We start from the raw sequence: 14271 nt of genomic DNA on the forward strand, positions 1-14271 counted from the left end.
ACAGATCGTGGAGACCGTTAAGAATGAAGAGAGGTGAACAGACTGAGATGAATGTGAAGTTTCTGGTTATTACTAGTCTTAGAGCTGGAAGAGACATTAGAGACTGACTGCAGCAGTGCCCTCTAATAGAAATTTCTGCAATGATGGAACTGTTTTAGGATATCTGTTCACAACCATAAAGGACAGACTTGAACCCTGATTACTTATATTGCTTACTTTATTATTTATATTATAGTCTGTGCAGCAATCCAATATGGTAGCTACTGGCCACATGTGGCTATTGCGCATTTGAAATGTGCCTGATACAGCTGGGAAACTGAATTTTAATTAAATTTAATTTTTATTCATTTTTACTTAAATAGCTACATGTGGCCAGTGGCTACCATATTGGACAGCTGAGGTCTAGGTCCATCCATGAGGAGACTAGAAACCTTGGATAACGTGTCTCCATGTCATCCGTATCCACAAACAATAATTTGTCCTGTAAGGGCAAATATTTTATATAGGCTGCTGTGTCTATGCCTTTTCTTTGCTTGCTTTTACCAAAAAGAGTCAGTATTTTCTAGGATATATGAAATAGGGTTAAAATGGATTTCTGCTGCTCAGCTGAGGTTACCGGCTCTAGACTGCAAGACGGCCTGCTGTGGTATTGGCAAGACAGCCATCTGGGAGAGTTCCTTTCAAGGAAGGTAGAAAGAGCAGACCCCTGAGAGCGTCTGTGCTCTAGGGGGCCCTGGGTGTCCACGAGCCGCCTGTCGTCCGTCCCCAGTGGCTCTTTGGTGAAATAAGCCATGGTTCAGGCACTGAAGGGGGTTGTTGCCCAGCATCTCCACACCTCATAGTGTGTCACAGAGCGTGTTTTGCATAATGGTCCCAGCTTGCTTTTATTTCTTTTTTCATTTACTTTTATTTTATTTGAGCATTTTTAATATATAATACTTTTGCTTGGTTCCAAATGTACAAAATGATATGCAGCAAAGTGTCACCCCGTCCATATCACAGCCATCCAGTTCTTTTCCATGGGGTTGCCAATGTTGTCCTTTCCGAGACATTTTATGCATACCCCAGGAAATAGGTACATATTTTCTCTCTCTCTTTTTGCACAAGAGTAGTATTCAGAACATACTGCTTTCAGCTGCTTGATGTTGTACCACAGGGGGCAGCAAACTATGGTCCACCAGCCAAATCTGACCCACCGCCTGTTTTTCACAAATAAAGTTTTATTGGAACACAGCCATGCTCGTTCATTTACATATTGTCTGTGGCTGCATTTGCGCTACATCAGAGGGGTTCAATTGTTGCCACAGAGACCACATGGCCTGCTAAGCCTAAGAAATTTACTATCTGGCCCTTCACAGAAAAAGTTGCCAGTCCCTGTTCCAGTTAATGGATATCCCAGGATTTATTTAACCCATGCCCTGCTGATGAATATTTAGGTGGCTTCCAATCTTTTGCTATTATAAATAAGCCTAGTCACTAACTTTGTGTGTCCCTCATTTCCCAATATAGAAATGTATCTGTTGGATAAATTCATAGATGTGGAATTGCTGGGTTGAAAATTATATGCATCAGTAATTTTGATAAATATTGCCAAATTACCCTCTATAAAGGTTGTAAGAATTCATATTCTCATCAGAAATGTCCAACAGTGCCCACTTCCCCACATCCTCACCAATATTGGGAATTCGCACACCTTGTGACCTTTGCCAATATTATAGGTAAAAAAGGGTGATTTTTCAGTGCAGTTTTATTTTGCATTTCTCATAGTACGAGGAAGATGGAACATCTTTTTCACACTGGATTTCATCCATATTTGCTTGGTGTGTTCCATCAGATCATATCTTTTGCCCATTTTTATTGGGTCTTGGGCTTATTACTGGTTTGTAGCAGCTCTCTGTACAGTAGAGAAATTAGTCCTCTCTCTGTGATATAAGTTGTAAATATGTTCCTAGCTAGTCACTTGTCTTTTTACTTAATTTATGGTAGTTCCAGCTGGCTTTCAAAAGATGTTGTTAGTCAATAAGGAAGGGTTATTACAGGAGCCGGGAGGCCAGGATTTGGTTTCTGTAGCTGTGTGCTGGTGCATACAGCTGGTGGGCAGTGTTGGGGGGAATCAGAGTAGTTATTAAAAGGGAAAATAAAGAGACTGTCTGGTTGCAGTAGTCACTGCCTATCCTATGCCTGTTCTTGACCCTACCCAGCACAACTATGTGTGTTATAGAGGGCACTCCCAGGCTGTTATCTTCTGTGTTGTGTTTTCAACCCCACAAGTGGTTGACAACCAATATTTGAGTGACTATCTATGTAGGGGATCTCCGAACATTGCAACCTCCCCCTCACACCTTCTACCAGGAATTTTCACTCACCCACTCATGCAGACTCCATTTGTCATACACAAATCAGGCACCAGGCCCTGTGCATGGTGCTGTGGACACAAAGTCCCTGGCTTCAAAGAATGCCCACCCCTGACCACCTGATTCTGCTGATCCCAAAGCTATTTCTTAACAGTGGCTGTTTCCCAGAAAAAGTGTAGGGACCTTACTTCTATTATTATTATTTTATTTTTTTTTTTTTTGAGGAAGATTAGCCCTGAGCAACATCTGCTGCCAATCCTCCTTTTTTGCTGAGGAAGACTGGCCCTGAGCTAACATCCATGCCCATCTTCCTCTACTTGATACGTGGGACGCCTGCCACAGCATGGCTTGCCAAGTGGTGCCATGTCCGCACCCAGGATCCAAACCAGCGAACCCCGGGCCACGGAAGCAGAACGTGCAAACTTAACCGTTGCGCCACCGGGCCAGCCAGGGACCTTACTTCTAAAATAAGAGATCCGCAAAGATGAAACATCCCAAATCCGTGAGAAAGTAAGGCACTGTGTTCATATTCAACACTTACTAGTCTCCTAGGAGGGAAAAAGCAGAGGAGTCCCTTCTTAGGAATGGGATGATCTCCATGAGCCAGAACAAAAACACTATCATTTAGACCTCTCTGATAATTGTTTTAAGAAGAAAAATCTGTTCCTCTTTTCAGAGTTACTCTCATTGCTGAGCCTCTTCTGCCACCTTCATCAGCAAGGTGTGCTTACTTATGACCAAGGGGGCAGCAAGTCCCCAAAGTCGTGTGTTCCTGTGTTTCCTCTGGCGGCTGTGACCGACGGTGGGAACTGGTCCTACACCCTAAAGAGAGCAGCGGCAACAGCCAGGCAGCTCTTGTGCAAAGTCAAGGAGGAACCTGGCTGAGCCTCCCCGGGCCAGCTCTTCTGCCCGCGTTGACGTTTCACTGAGGCAGACATGCACTTCTTTGTAATTCCCACTAAGGAGACCCCATGTCTCCGGAGAAGACTGGATGGCATCCAGCCTTCTCCCAATATGTCCTACAGCTGGCTGGGGGAGGTCAGGGGGGTGTGCTGCCTGTCAAAAGCTATCCTTAGCCAAATAACATTTATATGACATCGTATGACTGTAAAGTGCCTTATAGTCATTATAATAATGATGGCTAATCTCCTGATGAAAAGGAGATTTGATTTAATTCCATTCCTGGTAGATTCCTCCTCTTCTGTAGTTCCTAGCAAGTACCTGGGACATGTTGTAGAATTCCAATAAATGTTGTTGGGCATGTCCTAGGTGTAAAAAGCCATGTTAGGTCCCCAGGGGGAAAGAGGGGTGAGTAAGAAGTTGTCCCTGCACACAAGTACCTATAGTCTAGGGCGAGGTTGGCTGGGGCGCAGGCGGAGGCAATGGAAAGACCACTCTTCTACAGGGCACAGCGAGATGCGCCATGGAAGCGGGGCCAGCAAAGCAAGGATTGAGCATTTACCAAGTGCCACACAGTCTTCTGAGCACTTGACAGGCCTGTTCTCACTTAATCTTCCCAACGTGAGACGGGTATTGTGATTTTATCCCTTTAAGAGGAGGAAACCGAGGCATGGAGAGGCTTGGTAACTTACCCAAGCTCACCCATTTAGAAAGTGGCAGAGCTGGGACTCAAACCACATGTTCTGAGTCCAGAAGCAATAACTGCTGGGCTGACCTGGCCAGATTACAGGGAGGGGGGAACCTTAATTCCTTTTCTTCTTTAAGAATGAGCGAGTGGAATGTGAGGTTGGGAGGCCTTTGTCCTGAAAGACCAAAAGATTAGGCCAGACTTTCATGATCTTTCCAAACCACGATCCTGTGCGCTCCTTGTAGGATAAGATTCTTCTGTGATACAAAGTCGGGAGCCCCTGTCTCCCCAAGTGGTCCACTGGTTTCCCTTTCTCCATGATAGTGAACGTGAAGAGGTTAGCACAATCCCGTGGGATCTAAGAAGCTTAAGAGCAAGGTGTTTAGCTGTACTCTGAGGCAGAACAATGCTCTTATGAAGCTGTTGTTCACCATCTGCAAAAACCAGAGAGCTCGAGTGACTTGCCAAAACCCACAGAGCAACTGCTCGGGAAAAGGCAGAATGCACATTTCAACCGCTGAGCGCCCATCCTGGACACATTTCTGCTACGAACACTCCTGCATCATTACTCTCCATACTCTGCCTCTTCCAAAGCTCTGACTCTCTCCTCACACTACAAAGTGGCATTTCTTCCAACCCCCAGGTCATGGCCCAGGGGGTTTTTGAGAATGGCTCTCCTAATCAGCAAAGAGGACAGGTTTGGAAATGGCTTTTCCCCTCCGTTTGGAGACCTTCAAATGCTTCATTCTAACTTACTCAAAAGCATGCTGCTTTTCTTCTCTCACATCCATCCTTCACATGCAATAACATGCAAATTTAATTTTAAAATTGTTTAATTTGAAAATTTTTGCCATGTTTCAAAATGTCAGCATGCTCTCCTGCCCCAGAAATATACATAGAATACAAACGTGGGCAGCTCAGCTCCCACACAGGGGAGCCAAGGTTTCAAGCTGCTTTTGAAAGCCTGGGAACCAACCTGTTTGAATCTCCTTACGCATCCTGGCCACTGCACTGAGCGACAAAACCTAGTCTTGCCTTCCCATCCTCGGGGTCTAGAATCACACCCCTCCTGCTTGGTCTGTGAGGAGAAATCTGAAGGCATTGGGTTGAAATGGAAACAGAAGTAGAGTTATTACAATAACCAGAAAGCAGAAATCTAAATTGGCAAAGAGCATGTAATACTTTTCTGTGAGTTAAAGCAATTAACTGTCCCCAAATGAAGGGCGAGTTTCACTTGTGGTAAGCTGATTTGAGAAAGTATGGGTATGATATAAAATAACACAGAAACTCATAGTGATCAAATTAATTTCTTTTTCTCTTTCAATTTTAAACTGTATAAGAAAGTTTCCGTTTGGTGCTGGTAGGTCATTAACTCTTCTCTTATACTTACTAATCTCACCTTTCAGCAAAGAGAAAGCAGGATTTGGGACTCAGCAACTTGGCAAGAACATTTGCTAGAATGTAATAATATTGGTGTGTTTCAACTTTATTAATTTCTCAGTTATCTTCTCTCTGTGGAAAGTGACACGGTTTTATCAGTTTCTGTAGCAATCTGGAACTTTGCTTCCATGGACCAGGCATCACGTGGGAGTTGTAAATGCGGAATCCTGGGTCCTACTCAGGATCTCCTGAATCAGAACCTGCATTTTCACAAGATCCCCCAGATGAGGCTGATGCACATTAAAATTTGAGAACTTATCTACAGTTTGCATTTTAAACACATTTATTTACAAAGAAAAAGTGGATTGGTTTAAATAGAAATGGTATGAGTTAGTATTCAGATACGTGGAAAACCATGGTGGTTGTTCAGGAATGCTGGGAGTGACTTGGGTACAGCATTTTGCTAATGAAACCAAGACATGGGGATTGAGTCCTCCAGGGACCAGTATGTACCTCTGAACGACTGAATACAAGCCACTCATTGTCTGTGCTGAGAGGAGGGACAGATTATATGGGGACTGTGGCTCTAGCCTTGGCCAGCAACTTTACCCCAGACCCGCCCACCAAGGCTTTGAAACTTTCCCTCTATGGGCCATGGCTTCCCCTCATGCTGGCTCTTCCCCAAGTGTGCTGGTCATGGTTCACGACTGCTCTCTGCGGGGAAATCTGAGCATGTGATTTATGTGCCAGTCAAATTCACAATACCACTTAAAGGCAACATGGAAATTTCTGTTGATATTTTCTTTATGCAATTTTAGAAATAGAATAAATTTTAAAATAAAATACTTACATTGCCATTCCGTTTGCACCTATAACTTCAGTGTGACTTGCCTTTTATTGCAAAATCCGCCAACCGTTTTTATAATTCTATCATCAACGATAGTGGCACAATATCAGACTACAGAAAAATACTTATTAATATCTTATTAAGCAAAAAGTCACTCACATCAGTGATGAATGGGGATCGCTCTGCTATAAATTTTGATTGATATTTTCCTTGATCTCAATGGGTTGATTCATCAATGATGTAAGTAACTTCATACTGGAAAAATATTTCCTCTAATTTTTGTGCTATTCACAATGCAATAGCTACAGACATGACCCACTTTTAAGTTTAATCTGCATTATTAACATTTTCTGCATCTCTTTCTTAAGTCTAGACAATCAACAAAACAATAATTCAATCCCTAACTCGTAATGTTTGCCAATTTCCATGGTGTAAATACTCTCACCATGGCTGATTTCAAACCACCAACTTGACGTCAGCGAGCACAGAGTGTGCAGAGATGTGCAGGGGCACACCACCCTGCGTTACTCCCACCACACAGGTACCATCGGTGTGAATAACCTCAATATCGTAGATAACGATAAACTGTAAATAATTAGCAAGTGATGTGTTTTGAGTATTTGTTACCATTTTTAATATAACTTATTTAATTGTAAGCTGATATAATTTAATTTTTAATGATGGCTGTGTTTAACAACCAGCTTACAAAATTCCTGAAAATTTAGCCGGCTCCAGCTCACAGCTGCCCTGGCACTCTGTGTAGCTGCATTGCCTGACTTTATTTTCCTGCAAGGTCACCCTCTCTCCTGCCTCCCACCCACCCACACAGCCCATCTGGCCAGACCCCAACCCCAAAGAGAGGAAGAAGAATGGGGTTACTGATCAGAGGAGGACTTGGCAGACAATGAAGGTGTCTTAGAGTGAGCCACCCTCACTTTGCAGAAGACAACTCCAGTTTTGGGGGGGTCTTAAATTGATGGATTGGTGGAAGTGGCAGCATTAAATACACATTAAGAGCACAGCTCTGGGGTCTGCTGCTGGGCTCAAGTCCCAGCTTTGTCCCTTATAGGCCATATGGTCTTGAGTAAATAACTCAATGTCTCTGTGCTTCAGTTTCCTCATGTAAAATGGGAATAACAGTGATGCTTTCTTCATAGGGTTGTAAAGATTAAATGAGATTATGGACTTAAAGCTGCGAACAGAGTGCTTGGCACAGAGTCAGTGCTTAACACATGTTCATCATCATTGGTAGTATTCAGCCCATAGTGGCTTTCACAAACTCATTCGTTGGCTACTATTACATTTTACATATAGAAAATCTACACGGCCAATATTTGCATGCTTTTAAGGTTCTAAAAGCTTCCACGTATATAACCTGACGGAAGCCTCATAGGGACCCCAAGAAGTAGCCATCATGTGGTTGTCATTCTCCAATCATTGTCACCTACATTCTGTGGGCAGGGACAGGGACTCAGAGAGGCTAAATGATGGCCCAGGGACACACAGCCATGGGCTGACCAGTCAGAGCTGGGCTCAAGGCTTCTGTTCTCTTTCAGCCATTCCCAGGCCTTTAATGGACATTTTTGTAGAGCTCCTTACAGCCCTCAAACAGCAAGAACTGGCAGAACTACTGAGATATGAGCCTTTTGACTTGGGGTTTCTTAGCCAGTCAAATAGATTAGACTATTTTTGCATAATTCCATAAATAAGTACTAATCTATGGGGAAAATGGTAAATCCAGAAAGCCAGTAACCTAGGAGAGAAAGCAGTTTTTTCCTCCTTCATCAGTGGCTGGGAGACATTCCACCAGACTGCACTGAAGATGAGTGGGGATGATCTCGAGTTTCTTCCCTTTTCCTCAGAAATGAGAAGAGTAACAGGGTCCTGCTCCCCTGAATATATGGGGAGGAATCAGAATGTGTCCATCTTGCTCTGGGGAGAAGATTCAAAACACAGCCCTTCCCTCGTATTAACAACTGCGGCCAGACGCGTTTTCACAAGGAAGCAGGGACTTTCGGATCAAGTTGGCTACCTCCTTGTTTGAGGAAGGTGTGGGGCCTTTGGCACCGTCTTTCAGTCCTGGAAGGGGTAACAATTCTCCAAAGCGCAATTTGACAACATTTATCAGAATTACAAATACCTACCCTTTTGACTCAGCAGTTCTAATGAAAGAATTTACCCCTCAGAGGTACTCCCACGTACAAAAAGTGAGGGACGTAAGGTTATTCTTTGCACTATTGTTTGTAACAGGCAAAGACTGGAAACAATCTAAGTGTCCATCAGTGGGGGACTTCTAAATAATTACGGTACTTCCAAACAAGGCAATACCATGCAGCCGTTAAAAAGAATGTAATTGGTCTATATTCACTGATACAGAATAATTTCTAAGATATATTAAGTGCCAAAGCAAAAGGAGATGATCATACATATTTGTTTATAAATATATGAAATATTGCTGGAAGGAGGTAAAAGAAACCACAAACAGGACAACTCAGTAATTAGGGCACAGAAAGAGAAGGAGGCTTTCTACTAATATGCTTTAGAAAAATCTTTTGAATTCTATTCTATTTGCGTGCATTGTGTGAACAAACTAAGTGTTTGTATACACGTTAGTGAGGGCACCTATGGAAAAAGAGGGATTTTAAAGTCTAACAGCTGTTTCCTCTGAGTGAGAGGCAGTGGAGTGGTCATCAGAAAGGATGAGAGGGAGGGACGGGCTCTCGACTCAGCCCTGCTCACCGGAGACCTCACTCTCCACAGCAACAGGCGGAGGTGGCCCGCATGGCCCGGACCCAGGAGGAGAAGCTGGCTGCTGCCCTCAGGGTGGAGTTACACAACACTTCGTGCCAAGTCCAGAGCCTCCAGGCTGAGACGGAATCCCTGCGGGCCCTGGTGAGTGGGCTAGGAAGAGCCCTGGCGTGTTTTGTGTCACTTTTAGCTCTCAACTGTCAGATTGTAGCTGTACAAGTCATCGTTTGCAAGGAATTCCCATCTCACAGCATATGAGTTTTGAGGCCTGAAAGGCTCATCTGATACTGAGTCACAAGTATAGTAGACATGGTTAGTGCCCCCCGGAAATACCCTTCACCAGGCTGTTGCGAATGTTGGCAGCTAACACCCATAGATGCCCCTTCTCAGCTGTCCCTCTTACCAGAGAATCGCCCTGGCCTAGGAGGTTAGGCCAGCCTACCTTCCCAGCCAGTGATTCACTCACAGAGGGATTGAAAAGCCCAGCCCACCTGCTTCAAAGTGAGACTGCTCTATGGTGCAATTCACAATCCAGAGCTCTCCGTGGGATCAGGCTGTAGCCAGACTCCAGCTGAGACCCCCTCCTGGCCTAGCGCCTTCTCCTGTCCTATCCTGCTTTCCTTGCTCCCCTTCTCCTGGGAGCAACCCCTCAATTATTTACATGTACCAAGATCCCCATCTCAGGCTCTGCTTCTGGGGAACCCAACCTAAGACTAGTAAGCTCATGAGCTCCTCAAAGTCACTGGGGTTTGTGGGCAGGTCTCTTGCATCATCATTATTATTATTATTATTATTAATTAAAATAATTACTAATAACATAGCAATCGACCCTCTGATTGCTGATCTTCCGAGAAGGCCCCTCCAGGGGGCCATGTTTGCCTATTTGAACCACAGCATGTTGTACACACTGGAGTGTTCGAAGGGGTTGGTTTGTGTCACCCTCGTGTCACCTGAGGCGGTCTGGATGCCATTGAGGCCCAAGAAGCCCCTCTCTTCCCTCAGTCTCCAGTCCTGGGGCTGTTCGGATACCAGTGCTGGTGTCCCTTCCATCCACCACTCCCCCCACACCCTCCTCTCAATTTTGCCACGCAAATCAGCTCCTTCACCAGACCACCAGCCCCACCTCCCACTGGAGCACAGACTACCGTGAAGTCAGCTCAAGAATTCGTTCTAGCTGGTTCCCCTCAGAAACGACTTTTTCTCTGCCTGTGGCAAGATCATCTCATCACCCCAGTTCCATTCTTCAAGTGTCTTCATTCACCTGGGTCAGGGGTCCTCCAGCCAACTAGGTCACATGATGCCCATTCAGCTCAGGGAAGACGCTCAGTCTTGTCATGACACAACATGACACAACATACGTCTCGTATATCTACTTCTCTCCTCCTCGTTCTGTGATGGGATCTGGATCAGTGCAAGGCTATGTAAGTAAAGGATTTGAGGTGAGAAAAATCAAGAAGCTACGGCCTAAAGTAATGCTACTTTAAAAAATTGCCTGAAAGAGGGGCTGGCCCCGTGGCGCAGCGGTTAAGTGTGCACGTTCTGCTTCTGCGGCCTGGGGTTCATCGGTTTGATCCCAGGTGTGGACATGGCACCACTTGGCACACCATGCTGTGGTAGGCATCCTACATATAGAGTGGAGGAAGATGGGCATGAATGTTAGCTCAGGGCCAGGCTTCCTCAGCAAAAAGAGGAGGATTGGCAGCAGTTAGCTCAGGGCTAATTTTCCTCAAAAAAAAAAAACTGTCAGAAAGAGATTGCATTATTTATTCAGTTATGTGAATTTTCTGCTAATCAGTTTTATTCACCTGCCATAACCCTTGATAAACATCCTACTATCAGGGGTGCTGCTTTTTGTCCAAATTGCTTTAGGCACAATTAAGGGGCTGTCATTTCTTTCCCAGATGTCCTTGTGGCTGCCAAAATTGCCACTCTTCCAGTGACGGAAAGTTCCAGGGAAAAGGTTGGGGACATATCCTCCAGCACACATCATCAAAAAAAGCCTTATGAATCACAGCCTAAGTGGCAGGGGGCCCATCCCTCAGCACACATCCACACAAGTATGTTGGGCGCCCGCTGGTTCTAAGCCCTCCCGTACATCCTGGGGATGCAAATGAATCCGAGGGTTCCTGCCCCCCAAAGCTCAGAAGCTGAGTGCTAAGAGAAAACCTGCGCACGAATGACTGACCACAGCAGAGGGGGACTGTGTTCCCCAGAGGGGCGGCTCCAGCAGTCTCCATTCTCAGCAAGCCCCCGGCCCACCCTCACCTCTGTCCCTCAGCAGGTACTGTCACCCGCACCATTCCGCAGATAAGATTAAGGTCCCCCAACGTGAGGTCTCTCTGGCTTCCATTTCCCATCTCAAAATATCTCTGAAGCTTTGTCCAACCTCTCCTCCCTTCAATAGGCTTTACCTGTCCCCTGTTACACCATCTGGGATGTTCCTCTATCTACTATCCCTTCTTTCAATGTCCCTATGCCCTGCGGTTGCCTGGGGGTAAAACAGAAAGCCTTCCTTTGCCAGCACCAGCCAGCTCGGACTTTATTTTAAGGTCCAGAACTCACCTTTTGCTTTCCTACCCTTGAACCCTTGGACATGTTCTTCCCCTGGCTGGAAGGAGACCCCCTCCCCGCAGCTCTGCCCTCCTCTACCTCTCCTCTCCTCCACACCCTTGGCACAGGTGAGATGGAAGACACCGAGGTGCTACACCCACGTGAAGCCTGGACCCCAACTCCCACAGCTGGGGGATCTCTCCCCCACCCACTCACATTCAGAGCTCTGCGGGTCTCGTCGTTATATCAGCTTTCCACTGAAGTCACGTTAACTCCTTGAGGGCAGGGACCATGTCTAGTTAGTTTTATGTCCCCAAAATACTTCATATAATGCCCAAAATATAATTTCTTCAAAGTGATGCGAATAGTAACAAGAATGTGCTCACGTGCATTCTTTCATCAGATTCTCATAGAAACACGTAGAAGTGTGGGGATGGTGACTGCCAGCCCCATTTTTCAGAAGAGAAAACTGTGGCTCAGGGATATGCCCACTAACCTGAGTAACAAGTGGAGGAGCCAAACCCTGCAGCTCTATCACCCTACTACACCACAGCCGTCCTGTGGAACGGGAACTGGGCTCAGGCTCTGGAACCTGGAATCCCAGCTGTGTGACCTCTCTAAGATTCCGTTTGCTCCCTTGTAAAGTGAGGATCTGTTTTAGGTATCTTATCTGCCTGCTGTGTTCGTGGCTTAAGACAACAGTAAATCATTTGTCCATTCGTCCAGCATTCAAGCCCAGTTCGGCAGATAGCTCTTCTCTGTTCCACGTGGCACCTGCTCCGGCTGCAACATCCAAGAATGGCTTCTTCAGCTCACACATCTGGTGCCTCAGCTCTGCATCTCTTTTTCTTGCTCCACGTGGCCCCTCCACGTAGCTAGCTTTGACCTCCTCATCTTGTGGGACTTCTGACGTGTGGCATCTGGCTTCCCTCAGACTGTGAGCACAGAACCTACCAGGCCTCTTAACCCCTGGGCTTGAAAGTCCCTGAACACCACTTATATAGCCCGCTACTTGTCAAAGCAGCCACAGACCAGCCCAGATTCCACGAGAAGGGAGAAAAACTCCACCCCTTGATGAGGCAGTGGCAAGGTCCCATGGAGGAAGAGCCTGTGGGCTGCAGATCATTGGTGCAGCTGCCTTTGGAAATGTGACCTACCACTGGACCATAATAGAATTTTCCTCATAAAGTCATTGGGTGATTGATTAGATGATGCAGGGCAAGCCCATAAAACAGTGCCTGGCAGAGGGAAGAGTCAAGAAGTGGTATCTATTATTAATTATCATTGTAAAATTATTCTTATAACCACTACTATAGTAACCCCAAGTTCGCATCATCTGGTTACCTCACTTAAACCCTGTGGTCCTAAGTGTTGGAACAAATGGGAAAAGAACTCACCCCCCCAACCGGAAGACGTGGGAGTAGTGGCATGCTGGCTGTGGTCAGGACCCAAGACAGGTTGTCTCGGCCCCTGCTGCCTGTAATAGATCAGAGTTCTGGTCACTGGGCCTTGAAGCCAAGGTGAGCTGGAACAGGCAGTACACTCTCCTACAGCTTTCAGATACCGCAGAGTCCATCCAGCCATCCCTGTTATCCTCAGCCAGAGCAACCTGCACACATACAAGGCCCTCATGACTTCTAAAAGCCTCACACAGCCGAGCTGGCAACACTTTCAGCCCCCTTTGCCAACAAGGCACTGTTTATATTGGCAGCCAGGCACCAACAACGGTGCTTGAGGCCTACTGAGCTCCGTGTTCAGTCAATTCAGATCAGGAATGGAATTCAAGGCCAGAAATCACAGGAGGTGACTATTTTACTTTCTGGGGGCTTAGCAATTCAAGGAAGTCTCAAATCTCCAGAGACTGGGGAATAAAGCTTGCTTCTGTGGTCTCCGTTTGCTGGTTCTCTGTCGCTGAATGGCCGAGACTAGGAGACCTGCAGCAGTGGCCTGATCATAGTCACTCAAGCTCAGGCATCTCTGTGAGAACTGGGCCAGCATGTCAGGGACTTAGCGGGGAAGCAGCGCTTGGGCTCTGAGGGTGGGATGGAAGAGACACAGGACCTCTGGTAAGAGTTCCCACAAACCCTCCTTGGGCAGTGGGTCCTAAGTCATCAGAGAAAACCCCAGGCCACATGGAGAAATCACCTATGAACATGGAGCGAACACTGTAGACAGATGATCCAACCATGATTCCATGAAAGGTTTTTCCAAATCACAGATGTTACAGGTCCAACGTCAACAACAACCACTCACAAACCAAGCAATTTCCTGATAAACAAAGGGAAACAACCCAGGGAGACTGGAACAAATGATTCTCAAAACCCAGATGGCCAACTCTGCATCCTCACTGCCACAGAGGGGTTTTCCGATCTCACCAGCAAAGCAGTAACCCTAGACCAAATATGATCCAGATTTATTTTCTGTTGATCACATTTTTTTTTTTTTATTAATGTTATGATAGATTACAACCTTGTGAGATTTCAGTTGTACATTTTTGTTAGTCATGTTGTGGGTACACCACTTCCCCCTCCGTACCCTCCCCCCACCCCCCCTTTTCCCTGGTAACCACCGATCAGATCTCCTTCTCAATATACTAATTTCCACCTATGAGTGGAGTCATATAGAGTTCGTCTTTCTCTGACTGACTTATTTCGCTTAACATAATGCCCTCGAGGTCCATCCACATTGTTGTGAATGGGCCAATTTCGTCTTTTTTTATGGCTGAGTAGTATTCCATTGTGTATATATACCACATCTTCTTTATCCAATCATCAGTTTCTGGGCATGTAGGCTGGTTCCACGTC

General features: G+C 45.8%; 1 protein-coding gene and 1 long non-coding RNA gene across 3 annotated transcripts in view; one reads left to right on the forward strand and one right to left on the reverse strand.

Annotated features, from left to right (window-relative positions):
* The window catches only part of LOC111768418 (uncharacterized), a 54972-nt gene extending 42938 nt beyond the window's left edge, over positions 1–12034 (reverse strand). The window contains exon 1 of one of the 2 annotated variants that reach the window (XR_011427034.1): positions 11964–12029. This is a non-coding gene — a long non-coding RNA (uncharacterized lncRNA). Of the gene's footprint in view, positions 1–11963 lie in introns of both variants that reach the window. The other variant, XR_002800780.2, reaches the window with a different exon arrangement.
* Positions 1–14271, forward strand: part of BFSP2 (beaded filament structural protein 2) — a 68254-nt gene that overhangs the window by 46112 nt on the left and 7871 nt on the right. The window contains exon 5 of the mRNA XM_023620943.2: positions 8930–9061. Within this exon, the coding sequence (XP_023476711.2) occupies positions 8930–9061 (132 nt within the window). The remainder of the gene's footprint in view (positions 1–8929; positions 9062–14271) is intronic.

This window comes from Equus caballus, chromosome 16 (assembly GCF_041296265.1).
Source record: "Equus caballus isolate H_3958 breed thoroughbred chromosome 16, TB-T2T, whole genome shotgun sequence".
In the NCBI taxonomy this organism is placed as follows: Eukaryota; Metazoa; Chordata; class Mammalia; order Perissodactyla; family Equidae; genus Equus; species Equus caballus.